The sequence below is a fragment of the Mangifera indica genome, chromosome 2 (genome assembly GCF_011075055.1).
Source record: "Mangifera indica cultivar Alphonso chromosome 2, CATAS_Mindica_2.1, whole genome shotgun sequence".
Lineage (NCBI taxonomy): Eukaryota > Viridiplantae > Streptophyta > Magnoliopsida > Sapindales > Anacardiaceae > Mangifera > Mangifera indica.
The window spans coordinates 21,943,866-21,964,202 of record NC_058138.1 but is presented as its reverse complement, the minus strand read 5'-3'; the positions used below and the strand labels follow the sequence as shown (position 1 = coordinate 21,964,202).

General features: G+C 32.8%; 1 protein-coding gene, 1 long non-coding RNA gene and 2 pseudogenes across 3 annotated transcripts; 3 read left to right on the top strand and 1 right to left on the bottom strand.

The window, feature by feature from the left end:
* Nucleotides 1–369: 369 nt before the first annotated feature.
* On the top strand, nucleotides 370–1,943 carry LOC123208702 (annotated as a pseudogene).
* A 2,631-nt stretch (nucleotides 1,944–4,574) lies between these two features.
* Nucleotides 4,575–6,030, bottom strand: LOC123209752. Its single transcript, XR_006501122.1, has 3 exons — nucleotides 5,969–6,030; nucleotides 5,810–5,869; nucleotides 4,575–4,977 (listed from the first exon to the last, which is right to left on the bottom strand). It is a non-coding gene; the product is annotated as an uncharacterized LOC123209752 (long non-coding RNA).
* A 565-nt stretch (nucleotides 6,031–6,595) lies between these two features.
* LOC123209492 (germin-like protein subfamily 1 member 13) lies at nucleotides 6,596–7,379 on the top strand. 2 transcript variants are annotated; one of them, XM_044627569.1, is made up of 2 exons: nucleotides 6,596–6,710; nucleotides 6,825–7,379. In XM_044627569.1, the coding sequence occupies exons 1-2, from the start codon at nucleotides 6,596–6,598 to the stop codon at nucleotides 7,355–7,357; spliced, it is 648 nt and encodes a 215-aa protein (XP_044483504.1). In that variant the 3' UTR covers nucleotides 7,358–7,379. The 2 variants fall into 2 exon arrangements, with proteins under 2 accessions (XP_044483504.1, XP_044483503.1); XM_044627568.1 differs by having other exon boundaries at nucleotides 6,596–6,713.
* Nucleotides 7,380–9,423: 2,044 nt separating this feature from the next.
* Nucleotides 9,424–10,190, top strand: LOC123209600 (annotated as a pseudogene).
* The last annotated feature ends 10,147 nt before the right edge of the window (nucleotides 10,191–20,337 follow it).

Below are 20,337 nucleotides of genomic sequence, written 5' to 3'. Positions count from 1 at the left end.
TAATCAGTCTGCAAATCCATTGTTCCTTGCTAGGACTAAACATTGATGCTCATTATGTGAGAGATCAAGTAACCGGAAAGAAGTTGGCAATTCACTATCCCTAATAAATATTAAAAGGCAGATATACTAACCAAGACTTTAGTTGCTACAAGATTCATCAGTTTAAGAACTAATTTACAGGTTTGCAGTTATGAAGATTATTTTAAAAGAACTGGTGGTTCTGTTACTTCCAACTAAACTGCTGTATGATATTTTTTACGTACTGCTCAGATGTTGAAGAAAATAAGAACGTTTGAATTAAGGGAGAATGTCGAAATGTTGAAATAATTTAAGAAGGTAAGAAAGTCTGAATTAAGGAAGAGTATTGAAATGTTGAGTAGAATATTGAAGAAGGTGAGAAAGTCTGAATTAAGGGAGAATGTTAAAATGTTGAGCAAAGAAGTTGAGACACTTGAAGGAGGCAAGAGAGTTAGACTTTAGGGAAATATAGGAGTAATTGAAGAAATTGGAGAATGTAAGAAAGTTTGAATTAAGGAAGAAAGTTAGGAAGCAATGGAAGGCTCAAGGCACAAGATCTGGGAGCTCCTGAAGTAAACGAATGTTTGTGGAAGTTAAGAAAGCAGTGTAGATACGTTAGTTGAAAAAATGAAACAATTAGTTTATACAAAACTCTCCGCTTCACTTGCAAACTTCAAAGGTGTTCGCATGTGGTTTTTCGATTTTGCTTGAGGCTGTTCATCTTCTTCTCAAATGTAGATTCAACTAGTTTGTCTTATTTTACTTTCTCCTACGAAGACCTCTATCAACAGATCTGTCTGAATCCGTTCCCTATTTTCTTGACCATGAATGCTGGATTTAGTCAACGGAATTTAAAGACATATACACGAGCAGCCCATGAGATACGAAATCGGGAGGACCTGTCCTTTACTTAAAATGTATTGATGTAGGCAACGAAAAAAAATATATTTACTTAATTGACAATTTGATTTGGTTGTTAAAGATCCACTCTTTATGGAAATTAATAGTAAACATGGAAGACCGGGTTGGTCTTCATTATCCTCTTTGTGTAGGAGAAATAATCATGAGACTACCAGTTCAAGAAATTTATCTATAAATAGACTGGCTAACCCTGAGAAACATATTTCACCTTCACTGCAAATAATACTTGAATAGAGAGGACCTGTACTCATCAAAATGAAAGCTCCCTTTTGGCTTTTGCCCTCTTGGCTTTGGCTCCCTCATTTGCCTTTGCTTTTGACCCCAGTCCTCTTCAGGACTTCTGTGTTGCCGTTGATGACCCCTTGCACGGAGGTATACGCTCACTGCTCTTTCTGCATATTCTTTCAAGATTTTATTTTTTGTTTTCATGAATGTAAATTGGTGACATATTATCTATTATGATTCTTTCGTGCTTGCAGTGTTTGTGAATGGGAAATTCTGCAGAGACCCCAAGCTTGCCAAAGCTGATGATTTCTACTTCTCAGTTAAAATGCCTGGAAACACAAACAACCCAGCTGGTTCAAATGTTACAGCCGTGAATGTAGAGCAAATTCCAGGACTCAACACTCTTGGTATTTCAGCTGCCGTATTGACTTTGCACCTTATGGCCAAAATCCACCTCACACTCACCCTCGTGGTACCGAGATTCTTGTAGTCCTTAAGGGTACTCTTCTTGTTGGTTTCGTTACTTCCAACAGCACTCTAATCAGTAAAGTTCTTAACAAGGGTGATGTGTTTGTGTTTCCCATTGGCCTCATTCACTTTCAATTCAATATTGGCAAAACAAATGCAGTTGCCTTTTCTAGTTTGGCAGCCAGAATCCTGGTGTCATCACCATTGCAAATGCACTATTTGGATCAAATCCTACCATTAATTCTGATTTCCTTGCCAAAGCCTTCCAGTTGGAGATCAAAGTGGTGAAAGATCCCCAGACGAAGTTTTGAATGGATTGTAACTAGAGAATGATGTCAAAATATGTAGATCGAAGTATGTATTTATGGGTTGATTATTTGAATAATGTCTGCAATTTTCTTTCTAAAATATTGTAATAAAGAGGTTGCATATACATGTACTCTGTTAGTACTTATATAAGTATACCCGTCTATTTCTGTTACTACTTAATGATATAAAATTGAAGTTGATTTAGATTTTTCTCTCTCGTTGTCAATTAGTTTTTAGCCCATCACTTGTTAGTAATCAGCAATTGAGATATCTCAATCAGATCATTTCGTCATTTAATTTTGTCTTGTTCTAACAGTATTTGACCTTATTTAGTACATCTAAATAATTTTGTTTTGAACGAAATCATCCTGTCAATAGTTGAATGTAAAAAGACATTGACGCCTAGCTAGTAAAATTTATCATCATTTATTCATGAATCCAGTTCTCTTCATCAATTTCCCTCAGACAAAACTTCTTCATATTTTGGATGGATGTTTAATGCCAAAATAAGAATTCTAGAAGTGATCTTATAATTACCTATGAGTTTTGTTAATATATATTTGTAGGTGTTGGTTATATTAATTTTTTGGCGAGTAAAAACAGGATTCATTCATTTTCAATTAAGTAATAATATAACAGTATTACTACAAAACTTTAATAGATAACCCACAGTTCACCAGATTTATTGCTATTTTCCTTCTATTTATATTATGAAAATCTTAAGCAGCTCTCTCTCTTTCTCATGTGCGTGCTGCAGTTCTCATAACAAGCCAATTCATTAGGAAATTTTTATATGCAGAGAAAGACATCTGTTTCTCTTTCTCTTCATATGGTCCAACTATGGAGACAGCTGGAGTTGGTGGGTATTTATACCGTTCTACGGAAAAATCAATAATGGTATTTATTTATGATTTTATCTGTTGATTATTAACTTTCAAGTTGTAATATTTAAATGTGTCACAAAATATATAATAATTGGTTTCTTCTTGTTTGGATGGTTAAAGCTTTTTGGGCTAACTGCATCCAACAGATAAGTATATTCTTGTATTTTATGTTTTCCCTTAATGTTAATTGACTAAGCCTGGTATTTCTGATTTGTATAAATATTCTGTAAATCCAGATATTTTGTATAATGAAAAAGTGAGGTATTATTTAGTTTTTCAAAATCCTCGATGTTTCAGCCGCTCTGCGTAATTCGTTTTTATTTATTTTGATTTCTCAAGGCCTACTTCTGCCAAACGCCTCTAATTAAGCTTTGAAAAGTTATGTCCAAGGCTTTATTGTCATTGGTATGACTAATTAGTAGACAAATGGAGGTAGACATACACAGATGGGGTTGAAGAGGCTGCGGACCGACCACAGTTTAACCTTAAATTAACATTGTGATTAGTCACCTAATTGTTTAATTAATTTTTTGTGAACCACTACATAGTTACACAATTCCCTTTATTAAATCACGCAAAGGATCCTATGACCTGAACAAAGATTTTTTTTTCGCGGTTCTGGAGTTAAAAAAAAAAAAAACTAGAGAATCGATTACATGTGGAAATTAACGAGGTTTGACGGCACAAAAAATGAACTTAATTTTGAAGATTTAGAGTCACAATCCATCTGAATTTCATGCATGATTGATCAACAAAATTCTGTGTGAATCTGTCCACTAATTTCTTCATCCTGCTTGTTGGGTGATTTAGTCAATGAAATATAAGAAAATATACGCCAGCAGCTCAGTGAGATACAAAATTCGGACCTCTTCCATAGATAGAATGACAGGAACCATCCCAACTCTCTAACCCCATAACACCCAAACACTCTTATGGAAACTTAGGAGATCGAGACGCATCCTGTAAAATTTTTAAATCTTCTACAACACATATCTATAACACTTAATTTTCTAATTTTTGTTTTTAACATCATGTCTAGGCGTCTAGCCTTACCATAATTATATAGCAAAATAACAACTTGATTTCAAATTCAAACCATACAATAAGCTTTTAATTAGGCCTCCGGCCTCATCATATGCATAAAAAAAATTTTTTACATCTTGATTTCCACTCTAAATCATGAAAATAGATTAACTAGGCCTCCGGCTTTCAACGTTTCATAAGTTTCTCAAAGAAAATTCAAATATATGTATACAACCTGAGACACCTATTGAAAATGCTATATTGTGGCACAACCTTGGGCAAAGTCATTACTTGACACAATCCTGGAGGAAAAAATTCTATAAAGGTGAGCTAAAAGCTCAGTGAGTGGGCAGTTTATAAAACATTGTTGCATACACATATATCCATAAAAATATGCAAGAGTTTATAAGATTAACCCATTCGAAGAATTTAATCTCTAAGGAAATAATTAGAAACATCACCACTAAAATAAAATCATTTACTGCTAATAATTAAGATAAATAAGGAATATCGCACTTGAACTAATTATTGCAATTCTTTTTGAATGAACACATAATCTCCCAAAATATTTCAAAAGTTGCATTTACCAAATAAACAAAATTCATGACTGCATTCAAATATATTTTTCTTTATATGGTAACACACTTATGACAATGAGGTTGCCAACAATTCCTACGCATACTCAATATTCTGAATAAATTTAAGGAACACACATTGCACAAGTGATAAAATTATGCTTAGGAAATATCATCTTTAAAAACAAGATCTGGTTGTCAACAACTTATATTTTTATTTTCTTTATTTAGTTCTGAACCTCTCACTAATACAATAACTTAAGTTGTACATCACTACTAATATTCTCAAGAAGAAATCTGTCATACCCGGTGGATGTCCCCAACACAAGCAGAGCGAGAAAGAACTGTCATATCTGACATGCTGAATCTCACTTGGGTAGAACGATTGAAATCTCTCATGCTTGGGGTAAAATACTATACAGGCAGAGTAACTAAAAATCTGTCATACCTGGCATAAAATATTGCGCAGGCAGAGCAACTAACATCTGTCATGTCTGACGTGAAATATTACGCAGGCAGAGCAACTGAAAATCTGTTATACCTAACATAAAATACTGCACAGATAGAGCAACTGATCACCAGATATGCAACAACATAATTCTCTTAATACCATATTCATAATTTAGTAACTCAATAATAAAATCTTAGAACAATCATCATCAGGTAACCACGACCTCGCTATAGTAAATTAACTATATTTAATTCTACATCCCACTACAATACCAATTTGGTAGCATTCAACAATATAGTCATATCCATCACTGACTTAAGGTTTCTTTAACTCTACCGTTATACACCCATTAATACCAAATTTTTTTAGCAACTTTAGTTATCCATAAACTGGATTTAAATCACCTTCAACTCTACACGCTCACAACCTCAATTCAAATAACATTTAGCCATTTTAAGCCCCTATAGAACTGTATTTAAATATCTTTCAGTTTTATAGCTATATACAACGTCAAATCAATTAACATTAAAAACTTTCAGTCACCTGTAGAACTGAATTAAATACTTTCAACTTTAAAACAACACAAACATTAAATCAATAAACATTAAACAAATCTCAATCACCCCTAGAATTCTTTAAATGCCTTTCAACTCTACAGCTACTCAACATCAATAATTAAATATTCAGAATTTCAACCAACCATTTCTGAACTAATTGACTTTTGCTCGCAGCCACACCTATGGCTTCAATTAATTTAACATTCAAATTTACAATAATACACAACATTGAATTTTAAGTTGCCTTTACAGTTACCCAAAATCAAAATCAACAACATGCATAATAAAATTTATAATACCATTCATCAAGGATTGAAAACAAAAACATAAGTTGCATAATTTAAAAAAAATATAGTTCAAGGTTGGTTTCCCACTCACAATTTGAGTAGATCCAAAACTGATGCTGGAAATTCTTTATGAATCTTCCTCTTTCTTCACCTATTCATACAAATTTGAAGCAACATAGTTAAAATTTGGAAATCCCCAATTTAAATAGTGATTTCGAACCCTAGAATTTATTAGATGAAAATTTGATACCTTATCCTTATTTTCCCATCAATTTCCTCTTCTCCTTCTTCTTCTTTCGTTTTCTTTCCCCCATTTTTTTTATCTTTTATCTTTTTCCTTTCTTTTCTTCTCTCCTTTTCTCTCTTTTCTCTCTTCTCCCCTGCGCTTTCTGTTTTTCCTCGTAGAAGAAGAAGAAAGCTTAATGGCTTATTTTTTATTTAATAAGCTGAAGGAAAATTTACTCTTTAAACCCTATACTTACATAATTTTTCTCAAACCCCATAAGTCTTTAGAAATTATTATGTTGGGCTAGACCTTCCTAATAAGCAAATTTTACCCCCATTAACAAATTTTTTTTTTTTTGGGTATTTCATAGAATGTGTTGATATAAGCAATGAAGAAGAAGTTATATACTTAATTGAATATTTAATTTAGTCGTTAAAGACCTACTATTGATGGAAATTAAAAATACATAACCATCGAAGACTTGGTAAGTCTTTATCATCTTCTTTGAGTAGGGAAAAAATAATGAAAAGACTAGTTCAATGAATTTTATCTATAAATAGACTAGCCCCATTGCCTCCCAACATATCTCACCTTTACTACTAAAGCAATATTAGTACTTGAAGAATATAGAGAATTAACCCACACATCAAGATGAAAAGTCTCATTTTGTCCCTTGCTCTCTTGGCTTTGGCTTACTCGTTTGCCTCTGCTTCTGACCCCAGTCCTCCTCAAGACTTCTGTGTAGCCGTCGATGATCCCCTCCATGGTGGTATGTTTTAAGTTTCTGTCATCATTTCTATTTTTGCTATTTAAATGTACATTAGCAGCACACTATGGTTTGAATGTATTAGATATAAATTCCATTCTTTCATTTTTGCAGTGTTTGTGAATGGGAAGTTCTGCAAGGACCCCAAGCTTGCCAAAGCTGATGATTTCTCCTTTTCAGTTAAAAATCCTGGAAACACAAACAACCCAATTGGTTCAAATGTCACTGCTGTAAATGTGCAGCAAATTCCTGGACTCAACACTCTTGGCATTTCAGCTGCCCGTATTGATTTCGCACCTTATGGTGAAAACCCACCTCACATTCATCCTCGTGCCACTGAGATTCTTGTTGTTCTTGAGGGTACTCTTTTTGTTGGTTTCGTTACTTCCAATCCGAACAATACACTTATCAGCAAAGTTCTTTACGAGGGTGATGTGTTTGTGTTTCCCATTGGCCTCATTCACTTCCAAGTCAATATCGGAAAAACAAATGCCGTTGTAATTGCTGGTTTAAGTAGCCAGAACCCTGGTGTCATTACTATTGCTAATGCAGTATTTGGATCAGATCCTGCCATTAATCCCGATTTCCTCGCTGAAGCCTTCCAGTTGGACGTGAACATTGTGAAAGATCTACAGAAAAAGTTCTGAATGGATAACAATTAGAAAAACATTCTCAAATCCGGAGAAACATGCTTCCTATACTTCTACCTACTTGTTTTCGTTAGTTTATTTTACAGTCAACGATGTAATATAAAGAGGATACATACATACACACATATTATGTATACCTCGAGTGTGTTTGTTAATTTTTATTAAAGATATTATTAATGTTACATATGGTCAAAAATCGTACAAAAATTTCAACTTGTAAACTTATTATGGGATTAAAAATACATAAACTACAAGTCTTTAGAAATAATATATTGATAAGTACTTCCATTTTAACTATACTTCAAGTCAAATGCTTTACGGAACTAATTAAAATATTCTTACAAGTCATTAATTTGCATCTCTCCGTTTGTTTATATACTTTCTTTTTACTTTTTGCCTATTAATAGATTCCTTGCATGGTCAAAACTTGAAGAAAAAATGCTTGTATCCCATATGTTGCATTCTAAATAATGCATTATAATTTTTAGAAATGTAAATTATGAATACATAATTGTATCACCTATAGGATCATATAATTATCTTGTGATATATGATTGAATTTTTTTAATTAATGATTTATGAAAACCGTTTGTTTTTGGGTGAAGAAACTCATCAAACTATCTGATTGTAAGCGGTTAAGATCTCTTTAATAATGGCAGACCAGTTCAAGAACAGCCTCGATTTTCTATTAACTTGTAGAAGTCTCCTGGAAGAAGACAAAGTCATTTTCTGCCATTTGTCACCCAATTGCCGCTTCCCCCTAGTGCGTGTATATATATTATTAAGTGAATTGCTATTTTTAGTCTGGTCTGTCAATCGGACCTCTTAAACAGGATTTGGCGTGTACAAACTTCGACTCTGAGAATATTTTCGGGTTTCGGAGTTTAGTTTGTTCATTTAATTACTGTGCCTCTAGTGGGGGCAATACATGTGATATTCCTGAGGTGATAATCTTATCTGACCGGGCTAGTTGATTTCATTTTTGTTTATGCTTCGTAGAAGTCGGGTGTTGTTTTTTTTGGTAGCCATGAGTAGAGGTAACAGGAAGACTGCCAGCTGGGCTTCCATTTGAAAACAGAGGTGCTGCACCATCTTCAACTTCAAACCAAAGTGGGATTCCATTTGAAAACAATTTTAGTATGAAAGCCAAGATCAAACAAAGAGACCAATACAGTCGATTCAAGAGATCACAGATAACAAAGAACCATGTGTACCTCATAGTTCATGCAGTCGTCTAAACGATCATCACTTAGCTAGCAAAAGCTTCTATTTGATTTTAAGTTCTCAGTCTTCTTAGCGACAAAGTAGCGGCTGCAACGGCAAGCAAAGAAGTTCAGAGCACAAACAAGTGGACTGTGGAATGCATAGTCTGGGGATGCAGTTTAAGGCCCAAATTTTGTTCTGAAACTTCTTATTTTTCAACCAGATCATCATGCATCTTGAATTACAAATTTCACATCATATTGGCACCAATCGACCTTATAATTTTTTAGTATGTTCGAATATTATGAGATTATATGTCCGTGAGAAAGTAAAATATGTCATACCTTAAAAATTTCTCCCCAATTGTTGAATTAGCCAGAAAACTAAATATTTCTGTGACATTATCAAATTGGAATTAAACAATGCAATATATAAAAAGGCTACGTCTCTCAGAAAAGAAAGCCAAAGAGCCGACGTAGAACAGATTAGGTGTGACCTGTCATAGATTAATACGGTGGGAATTCTGCCTATATGGCTATAACGTCTCAGTATAATTATATATAATGAATCACCCAGAAAAATATGGAAGATAGACCATTTCCATTTATCAAGCTAGAGTTGATTCAAGCAGTAAACAAGAATTTTACTCAATCGACAGTTGAACATGTGTTTTGTGCTAATAAAGAATGACTCAAACTTCGATGTCTTTCTTACATGCCTTGGAGTAAGGGAAACACTGAAGACCAGTTCTATGGATTTCATCTATAAATATAGTGGCTGGCTTAGCAGCATTTCTCACCACTCTCCAAGAAATATTTATCCTTGAAGAATAGAGTTCGTAGCTAACTAGCCTAATCACCATGAAAATTTTCTTTTGGCTTTTGTCCTCTTGGCGTCGGTTTCCTCATTTGCCTCTGCTTTCGATCCTGCTCCTCTTCAGGACTTCTGTGTAGCCATTGATGACCCTTGCACGGTGGTATGCGCACACTCACTTCTTTTGCATAAATTCTGTCAGAATTTTGTTTTTGATTTCATGAAAAACAGTGGTGAAACTTTTGTAGAATTCTCAATTTTAATTTAATTGTTTGATGCAGTGTTTGTGAATGGTAAGTTTTGCGAGGACCCCAATCTTGCCAAAGCGGAGAACTTCTCCTTTTCAGTTAAAATGCCTGGAAACACAAACAATTCAGTTGGTTCAAATGTCACAGCTGTGACTGTAGATCAAATTCCAGGACTTAACACTCTTGGCATATCAGCTGCCCGTCTTGACTTTGCACCTTATGGCCAAGTCCCACCTTACATACACCCTCGTGCTACTGAGATTCTTGTTGTCCTGGAGGGCACTCTTCTTGTTGGGTTCGTCACTTCCGATCCCAACCATACACTTATCACCAAAGTTCTTAACAAGGGTGATGTGTTTGTTTTCCCCATTGGTCTCATTCACTTCCAAGTCAATATCGGAAAAACTAATGCTGTTGCCTTCTCTGGTTTGAACAGCCAGAACCCTGGTGTCATTACAATTGCGAACACTGTGTTTGGATCAAATCCTCCCATTAATCCAAATATTCTTGCCAAGGGCTTCATGTTGGACGTAAATGTGGTGAAACCTCTCCAGGCAAAATTCTAGATGGATAATTAGGGAAATGTGTTAATTGTTGTGAATTGGTTTCTATATATTATTTGAATATCATTTGTCTATTTTTTGTTACAATGTTGTAATAAAGAATTTATGCATATATATGTGCCTCCACCCAGTTCACTTGTTTCAGTTGGTGATATAATATTGTACCTATATGTATATTTTTCTCTTTTCTCTTCTCTATCGCAGATATCTGTATAATTCATAAAACAAATATGTTTTTATGATTTGAAAATAAAACAAGATTGATCAATAATCCCATAATTCTAGTACTTCCTACGTCAGTCAATAAACTTGACTGTTTTGAAAATATTTATTTTCTTTCGTCAGAAACTAATAATCTATTTGTAAGTGCATAGTATTAAGAGTAATCTAGGAAGTTGTATAAAAAATGATGAAAAGGTATTTGCTATCGACAGACCTTCCTGTTGACACAACAGACAACACCACCAATTAACAGGCAGTAACACACTCTTGACATATATATCACCAATCCGTATTGACTATGCACCATTAGAAATTTTCTTGTCTAGCAAACATATGTGTGCCTCTCTTTCTTCCATTTCTTCTTTTGCCAGGCAAGTACTCAAATATTTGCATTTGGATTTGTTATATATATGGTAATAAATATGATTAGATATGATCATTAACTCATTTGTTAAATAATTCATTGTGCGTTGACGAACATTAGATGAAATGCCCAATATTTTTGGTAGAGTGTTTTAAATGAGAAATAATATAAAATAAGTAGTATTTTTAAAGTAGTGAAAACGTTGGGGGTAAGATAAGATTAAGCAAATGAATGAGGGCTTAAGGGAAAATTGCCATTGAAACATTAAATAAAGGAAAAAGCCTTCAGGCTTACTTTTTCGAAAGGAAAAAAGAAAGAAAAATGGAAGCAGAGGCGAGAAAGAGAAAGGGGGAAAGGGAAAGAAGAGAGGAAGGAAAAAGGAAAGAAAAAAAAAGGAAAAAAAAAGGAAAAGAGACGAAGAAGGAAATAGAAGAGGAATAGATGGGAAAGCAGAAAAGGGTTCCCATTTTCCCCTCATTTTAGTTTTAGGTTTTAAATTACTGTTTAAATTGGAAATTTCCAAAATTCTAACATGTTGATTCAAATTTATGTGAAAAGGTGAGGAAGGAGGAGGGATGCATAGGGAATTTTAACACGGGCTTTGGGTCTACTCAAATCTGTTGAATTGAAATTTTATATTATACAAATTTCATATTTTTATTTTAAATCTCTGACAAATGATATTATGGAATAGAATGTTATGGATGTTGTTGATTTTGGTTGTGGTAATCATAGAGTTAAAGGCCACTTAATCGAATGTTGTGTGTCATTATAGATTTTGAATGTTAATTTAATTAATGTTGTATGTGTGGCTGAAGAGCCAAAGTTGTTTAATTTAGTTATGAGTTAACTGAAATTTGGATATTTAATGTATTGATATTTTGTGTAGCTATAAAGTTGGAAGATATCTAGTTTAGTCTTACGAGTGAAGGAAATCATTAAGAGTTGATTGATTTAGTGTTGTGTATAGTTGTAGAGCTAAAAAATGTTTAGTTCAGCTTTATGGGGTTGGCATTGCTAAATGTTATTTGAATTTATATATTATGAGATTTTATAATTAAAGGTTTTATGATTCAGTTTCATAAAGGATTGAAATTGTTAAATAAATTGTTTATTGATATTGCTTGTGGTTGTAGAGTTGAATATTTAGTTTTGTTCTATAAGAGACTGAAATTTGCTAATATTATTTGAATTGATATTTGTGAGGTTGTATAATTGAAAGTTATATTACTCAATTTCATGGATGATTGAGATTGCTAAATAAATTATTACTAATATTATGTATAGCTATAGAGCTGAAGAATCTTAATTTAATAATGAATGTGACTAGGTGGTTGGCCTAACTCAGTGATGACATGGTTATATTGTTGAATGTTATCAAATTGGTGTTGTAGTTGGATGTAAAGTTAATGTAGTTAATTCAATATGGTGAGAGCGTGGCTACTTGATAATAAGTATTTTAAATCTATTAGTGAGTTATTGTATAATAAATATGGCATCACTCAAATATTCTCGGCAAATGCATATCATGTGATAAGTTCCTTTACCTGTACAGTGTTTTATGTCAGGTATGACGAATTCCAGTTGCTCTGTCTGTGCAGTATTTTATATCAGGTATAACAGATTCTAATTGCTCTGTCTATGTAGTGTTCTATGCCAGGTATGACAAATTCCAATTACTCTGCTTGTGCAATATTTTATGTTAGGTATGATAGATTTCAGTTGCTCTGTCTATGTATTTATGTCAACATGACAAATTTTAGTACTCTGCCTAAGCAAGATTACAAGATGCCCAGTATGACAGTTTTTTCTCGCTCTACCTATGTAAGGGATACTCACCAAGTATGATATATTTCTCCTTGAGAATATAAGTGGTGGTTTATAACTCAAATTATTGTTTTGGGGAGGGGTTCATATTAAGAAAGAAATAAATGAGTTGTTGATAATCAGTTTTTTAATTTAAATATGATCTTCCCCAAGCATCTTTATTAGTAGTATGACGTTTTCACGAAATTTTAATATGCATAAAACCATTGACAAATCTTGTTGTCATGAGTATGTTGCCAAAGGAAAAAGAAGAAAAGAAAAATCTAAAAGTGGCTACAATTTGGTTTAGTTGTAATTGTAACTTGAAAATTTTATTTGGGGAAATGTTATTATAAATTTTTAGTAAGAACTCCAGTATTAATTCAAGTACGATGTTTTTTAATAAAACTTAATTATCAACAATAAAAGATTTTTATTTTAGTGGTGATGGTTCAAACTCTTCTTAGAAATTCAATATCTTGGTTGGTTAATATATTATGAATTGTTATGTATTCCTTTATATATATATATATTTAGTTATTCTATAATTATTTTATAACTGCCCACTCACTGAGCTTTTAGCTCACCCTTATAGGAATTTCCCCTTTAGAACATCTCTAGAGCTGTGCTAAGCCTTGACTTTGCTTAAGGTTGTGCCACAATAGAGTATCTTCCGTAGGTGTTGTATTTGTTTGTGTATGTGGATCTTGTGAACTTATGTAAAAATTGAATGGCTAGAGGTCTAACAAAAACTTATTCTCATCTTTGAATGGAAATTAAGATGTATTTATATATGTGTGTGTGTGTGTTTTGTAGAATATTTAAGCAGCTTTACAGGATACGTCTTGGCCTCCTAATTCTCATAAGAGTGTTCGGATATTACGAGTTTAGCTAGTTAAGACGGTCCTGTCATTAGAAACTTAAAGTTGGATCATCTATCACATCAAACACTCTTTATTCATGTATAACCTTAAGGTTGAAGCTTATATGTATGACACCATCACTTTTATTTTTGGGTTTAGTATATTGAGAGTAATCTAAGCTACCCATTGTTAATTCAGTTATCCGCCAGCTATTGACTTTCATATGTGTTGCTGAAAACAGTTATTCATTGTTCCTAGACTATACGCTACTCATAGTTGACAAATTATCCACTAATTAACCACAAGTTGACAGACTATTCACTCTTTATTCATACTTGCCGGTTGACAAAGCTACATGCTCTCTTGTAAAGATCGAAGTTACTTTCTACTTCTCTGTTTATCTTCTCTAAATACAGAAACTAATTTAGTGGTCTAGATTCATCACTTTTATTCTACGGTCAGAATGTTTCTGACAGATGTTACCAACCATAAAATAACTCTACAAATGTGACTATGCATTTGTTGGGTTTAATCAAATTGGTATTATTCAAGCAACTGAATCCTTTCTATGATTAAATTTGTTAGTGGTTTTTTTATCGAGATACTTAGAATAGATAAATATTTTCTTACACGTAATATTTTTCTGAATGGTCAATCAAGCAAATAGTAGCATGCATGGCAATGCTCTACCTTCATCTGTGCTTATTAAAATAGGTAGTATATATAATATTCAATAGGGTACCATGTGATAAGATATCATTATTTGGAAAATGTTCACCTAAATTAAAAAAAAAATCACAAGAAAATATTGAAAGTTTTTTGTATGATAGCAATTCTAAACATAGATCGATCTGGGAACGTGTTATATATTCAATATAGAGAGACGATGAAGTGTAGAGGTTTTCTATTATCGACACAGATGATCAGCACTGTGAACTTCACTGATCACAGCTCCGGGACATGCATGATGCTTTAGTCAATGATATTTTGAAAAAGAGGAGTTAATAATACAGTCGCTGAAATACCCAAATATTTGGGTTATGGGTGAACTCAAGGGGGCTTTGAAACGTTTATGCAAGTATGGGGTTTAAGTGGAAATTTTCCTTTATTTATTAATGCCATTAGGCTTTTTCTTCTTCAGCGGGAAGAAACAGAGGAGCAGACGAGAGAAAAGAGAGAAAGAAAAGGAGAAAGAGAAGAAAAAGAAGAAAAGAAGGAGTAAGGAGAAGGAAGAGAGGAAATTGATAGGAAAAAGGGATAGGGTATTCAATTTTTATTCAAATAATTTTAGGGTTTATTTTCATTGTTCAATTCGGAATTTTTAAAATTATAGCCATGATGCTTTAAAATTGGTTTGAATAGGTGAAGAAGAAGAAAAATTAGTAGGAGATTTTAACACCAGCTTGGGGACTACCCAAATTAGTGGGTGGGAACAAAACCTTTACCTATAGTCAATTATGCAAATTTTATAGTATTTATTTTGAATCCTTGAAAATGGTAGCATAGATTATTTTTATGGAAATCTCTCACAAAACAAAAAAGAATGATAGTTTCCTTTATGCAAGTTATGGGTTTGGTTATGGGTGGCTCTAAAGTGAAGTTTATATTATTATGAGAATTCATAATGCCTGATTAAATCATGTTGTGTGTAACTGAGAACTGCACTGGATTAAATCTAATTTGGTGACCAACTGCAAGTGTGAAAATTTATTTAATTGATGTTTTGTGTTGCAATTTATTTGGAAGTGTTTAATTAAATTTGTGTATGATTGAATTTGCTTAATGTAAGTTAATGGATATGGTGTGTGGTCGTAGAGCCAAAGGAAATCTAAGTTCAGTGTTAAGTATGCACATTTTGTTGATTTTGCTTAGTTAGTATTGTAGTTGATTGCAGAGTTGCACATAAATTAATTCTGTATAGTGGGTGTGGTGGTTGCCAATGATTATTGTCCCAAAATTTATAATATCAAGTCATTTTATTATAAATATGTGATAAGAAATTATATTATTTAGATGTTCTTGGCTATTACTTATTATGCGATTGTGCTCGATCTGTGTGGTATTTCATGCCAGGTACGACGGATTTAAATGCTTTGCTTATGCGAGAATTCATGTCTGACATGATAGATTTAAGTGTTCTGATGGCAAAGTAATTTATGTCAGATAAGACATATTTGAGTGCTCTGCTTATGTGAGATTACAATATACCAAGTATGACAATTTTTTCTCTTGCTTTATCTATGTGGGGACACCCCTTAGGTATGCCAGATTTCTTTTAGGGGGCGTTTGGTTTGGGTAATGTTTGATTACTAAAATAGAAAGATTACCTTGAAGATAGATTACTTAGAAGATTACTGGGTATAAATAATTACTATGTTTGATAAAATTTGGTAGGTATAAATAATTATTGTGTTTGGTTAAAGGTAATAAAAGATTACTAGTAAATTATTTTACTTAAATGTCCTTGAATATAATTATTTTTAAATATTTTTTATATTATTTGTCATATTAATTAAAAATAAATTTATTTTTATCTCAAAAAATTAATAAATAATAATATAATTATAATAAACTCAAGATTACCCCAGTAATCTTTAAATACCTAAGGTGAAGGTGGTAATCAGATTACCACCTATATTACCTGCCACGTCAGCATTGGTAATAGAATATTACTGTAATATTTTATCAATAAAACTATGTATAACTATTTTTGGTACACAATTTATGTACACATATGAGATGTTATCATGTGATTAGATGTTTCTTTATCATATGATGACACATGTTTTAAAATCACTTAATTACATGATGACACATCACTCTGTACATGAATTGTGTACCAAAAATGGGTACACATAGCATTGCTCATATTTTATTACTGACAAACCAAACAAGGGAATAAAAGATAGATTACTAAGGTAATCTTAAAATCCCTCAACCAAACGCACCCTTATGGATATTAGACGTATTAACAATTCAGGTGATTGTCTGGTGAAATGCTTAAATTATATATATATATATATATAATAAATTACAAGTTGTTGAATACTAATCTTCTACTTAATATGATATTTTCCCAAATATATATATTGTAACTGTGTGATGTCTATCATTAATTATTTCAGAATTTTAGCATGCATAGATACCTATAAATTGATTTGTTACATATTATAGCGGTTATTGAGTTGAATGTGAAAATTTATGACTGATTTGAAAGCCCATTTGAGATAAGGTTAGTATTGTTAAACTTTTACCGGTAGTGACAATGTGATTGTGCGGGAGTTCTTGTCTAACACAACCATAAAGGGCCTTAATGCTTCTAAGGTGTCATTTTCTTTCCCTTGTAAATGTTGAACTTGAATAAGAGAATTGTGTTATGAGCATTTTTAAGTTAATGTGTATGATGGGCATGTAGTTTTAAGCATAATTAACTTGTGTTGGATTAAATATAGCTATAGTCGGAATGCTTCCAATCTTTACTTTAGAATTTAACATTTGTGCATGGTTGATATATTATGACATATTACTTGTTCCTTTGACATGCATTCAATATTTTTAAGGATTTAAATTGCCTACTTACTAAGCCCTTTCAACTTACCCTTATAAATTTTCCTTCCAAGACATCCTTTAGATCGTGCAGAATAGTGTTTCATTAGGTTGTGCTATGACGTAATATCTTCAATAGGTATCCTATTTTGTATACAACTATTTGAATCTCCTTTTGAGAAATTTATGAAATGTTAAAAAGTCGGAGGCCTAATTAAACTATTTCATGATTTTGAATTGAATAAGGATATAAAATTTTTCTTGTGTATATGATAAGGCCAGAGGCCTGATTAAAAGCTTATTTCATGATTTTTTGAATTTGAAACTAGGATGTTTTTTTGGTATGTAATTATGATTAAGGTGAAAGACCTATACATTATGTTACATGAAGTGCTAATATATGTTGTAAAAATTCTTAAATAAATTTACAGAATGTATTTCGGCCTTTTAAGCCCCATAAGTATGTTTTTGGAGGATATGGGATTACGGGTCTTGTCGGTCGCTGCCTCATTCAATGGATATTAAGGGGAAGACCGCCGCCTTACACCATAAGCAAAGAAGGAAAAATTACTAAGTTGCCAATTATGTTTGGTTGTTAATGACTCGTGTCTGCAAATTAAAAAAAAAAAATATATCCAGTGGAGACTGACCAAGTCTAGGAAAAACTCTCAAGACTATTTCAATGGATTCCATGCCATCTACAAATAGAGTAGCCTGACTTACAGCATTTCTCACCCCTCACAAAGCAATATTATAAGAAGAATAGAGATTAGTGCGTAAATATCACAGTGAAAGGTTTCCTTTTCTCTGACTTCCTCATTTGCCTCCTCTTTTGACTCCAGTCCTCTTTTGTGTCAAGAGGCAGTTCATTATAATAACGAAATCATCTGGATGTATAAGTAAGAACCTAATCCAACTCTTCACATTTGCAATTAATAATGATAAGAATTCTAGTTTCCAACTCCTTGCATAGAACAAAACGGTTTTTCTCTCTTTCTATTTATATTTTTTTCAAGTTATACCTGATCAACATCTATCTTGAATAACTGATTTCACATTATATGGGCACTAAACGACCTTATAAAATTTAATATGTTCAAATATTGTGAGATTATATATTTCAAAGACAAAATAAAATTTTTTTCATAGCCTTAAAATTTTTTTACAATGGTTGGATTAATCAGAAAATAAAAAATTTGTTTCTTACATTTTCAAGTTGTGATTAAGCAATGAAATACATAAGAAGGCTACGTCTCTAAGAAAAGAATATTGAAGGATATAATAAAACTTAAAATTTGCGAAATGGCATATAATTTAATATATAGGAGACATTAATTAATTTATGATGTAAGTGATTTTTGTTTAGGGCTGAGTCAGAATTTTTATAAACAATTATCGGTGTGGACTTTGTCCATTCTTGTAGATTACCTTGGTGCATGCTTCAGCCGATCAAGATTTACCAAAAAAATAGAAGACATTACTGTACTATATATTAGCTAGACGACCGTTTCCATTTATCAAGCTGGAGTTGATTCAAGCAGTAAACAAGAATTTTACTCAATCGACATTTGTGTTAGATTTGAAGTAGATAGAATAACATACCTTACTAAGTTTTGAATATGCAAAGGTTACACCAAGCTTCAGAAAACAGGGGAGCAAGGTTATAGCTTCAAGATGAAAGAAAGAGAGCTGAAGAAAAGATAATTTTTTTTTTTTTGGAAGTATTTGTTTCTTCATTAATTAAGGATACTTATACAAGAAGACAAGTACAAAGAAGCCATACCAATGACCATACTTTATATACCAAAGTTCCTTAGTTTAAGGTAAGCCACACATTTTACTTGCTCCAACTAAAGTGACTTAATCAAATACAAAATGCTTAACCGAAAAACAGTAAGCAAGTTACAACTTCAATATTCTAATTTGCTAACACTCCTCCTTTGAAATTGAAGTTGTTACACCAAGCAAGTGTCTCAATTTTTCAAATTGAGATTTAGGAAGAGGTTTGGTTAGAATATCAACAACTTGATCAGTGGAGTTGCAGTGCTTTAAAGTTATTTCTCCTGACTTTTTAGCCTCTCGGATTGCATGAAACTTTACACTTATATGCTTGGTTCTTCCATGTTGAATGGGATTTTTAGCTATTGAGATGGCTGATTTATTGTCAACATAAATAGTAACACTCTTGGAGAAATGACAATCCAAATTTGTGAGGAGCTTCTTCAACCAAACAGCTTGGTTTACAACATTAGCAGCAGTTATATACTTTGATTCAACAGTGGATTGAGCAACAACCTCCTTTTTTCTTGAATTCCAGCAAAACATAGCTCCTTCGAAGCAGAAGCAATATCCAAAGGTGGTTTTATAGTCATCTTGGCATCCTGCTCAATCACTAACTGAGAACCCTATCAGCTCATCCTTTTGTTGACAAGAGAACCACAAGCCATAGTCATAGGTGCCTTTGACATACCTTAAAATTCTTTTGGAAATTGACCAGTGGAAGATGCTTGGTTCTTGCATAAATCTGGACAGTAAAGAGGTGGCAAACATTAAATCAGGTCTGCTAGAGCACAAGTAAAGCAAACATCCCACTAATCTTCTATATTGAGTGGCATTTACTTTTCTAGCTCTATCATTTTTCATAGGCTTTATATTAACAGCAAGTGGAGTGGAAACTGACGTGTAGTTTGTCATATGGAACCTGCTCAACAAGTCTTTGGCATATCTTTCCTGTGAAATAAAAATTCCATTAGAAAGTTGATGAATTTCCAAGCCAAGAAAGTACTTCATCAAGCCAAGATTAGACATCTCAAATTCTTTTTCCATGCTGAGTTTAAACTCCAACAATTGAGCAGCATCTCCTCCTGTCACCAATAAGTCATCAACATACAAGGATACAATGAGTTTAACTTCATCATTTTGTCTCCTCATGTACAAGGTAGGTTCACTTTGATTGCATACAAATCCTAGGCTTAGTAAGTGACCATGTATTCTACTATACCAAGCCTTAGGAGCTTGCTTAAGCCAATAAAGAGCCTTGTGTAACCTATAAACACATTCTTCTTTTCCTGGAATTACAAAGCCTTCAGGTTGATGAACATAAATTTCCTAATCCAGAATTCCATTCAAGAAGGCTGATTTGACATCAAAATGATGTATTTTCCAGCCTGCTTTAGCGGAAAAGGCTATTAAAAGCCTAATTGTGTCATACCTTGCTACATGAGCAAAAGTTTTAGAAAAATCAGTCCCAGGTTACTACATATACCCTTTAACCACTAATTTGGCCTTGAGTTTGTTGACTGAACCATCAGGTTTCAGTTTTGTTCTAAATATCCATTTAACCCCAATT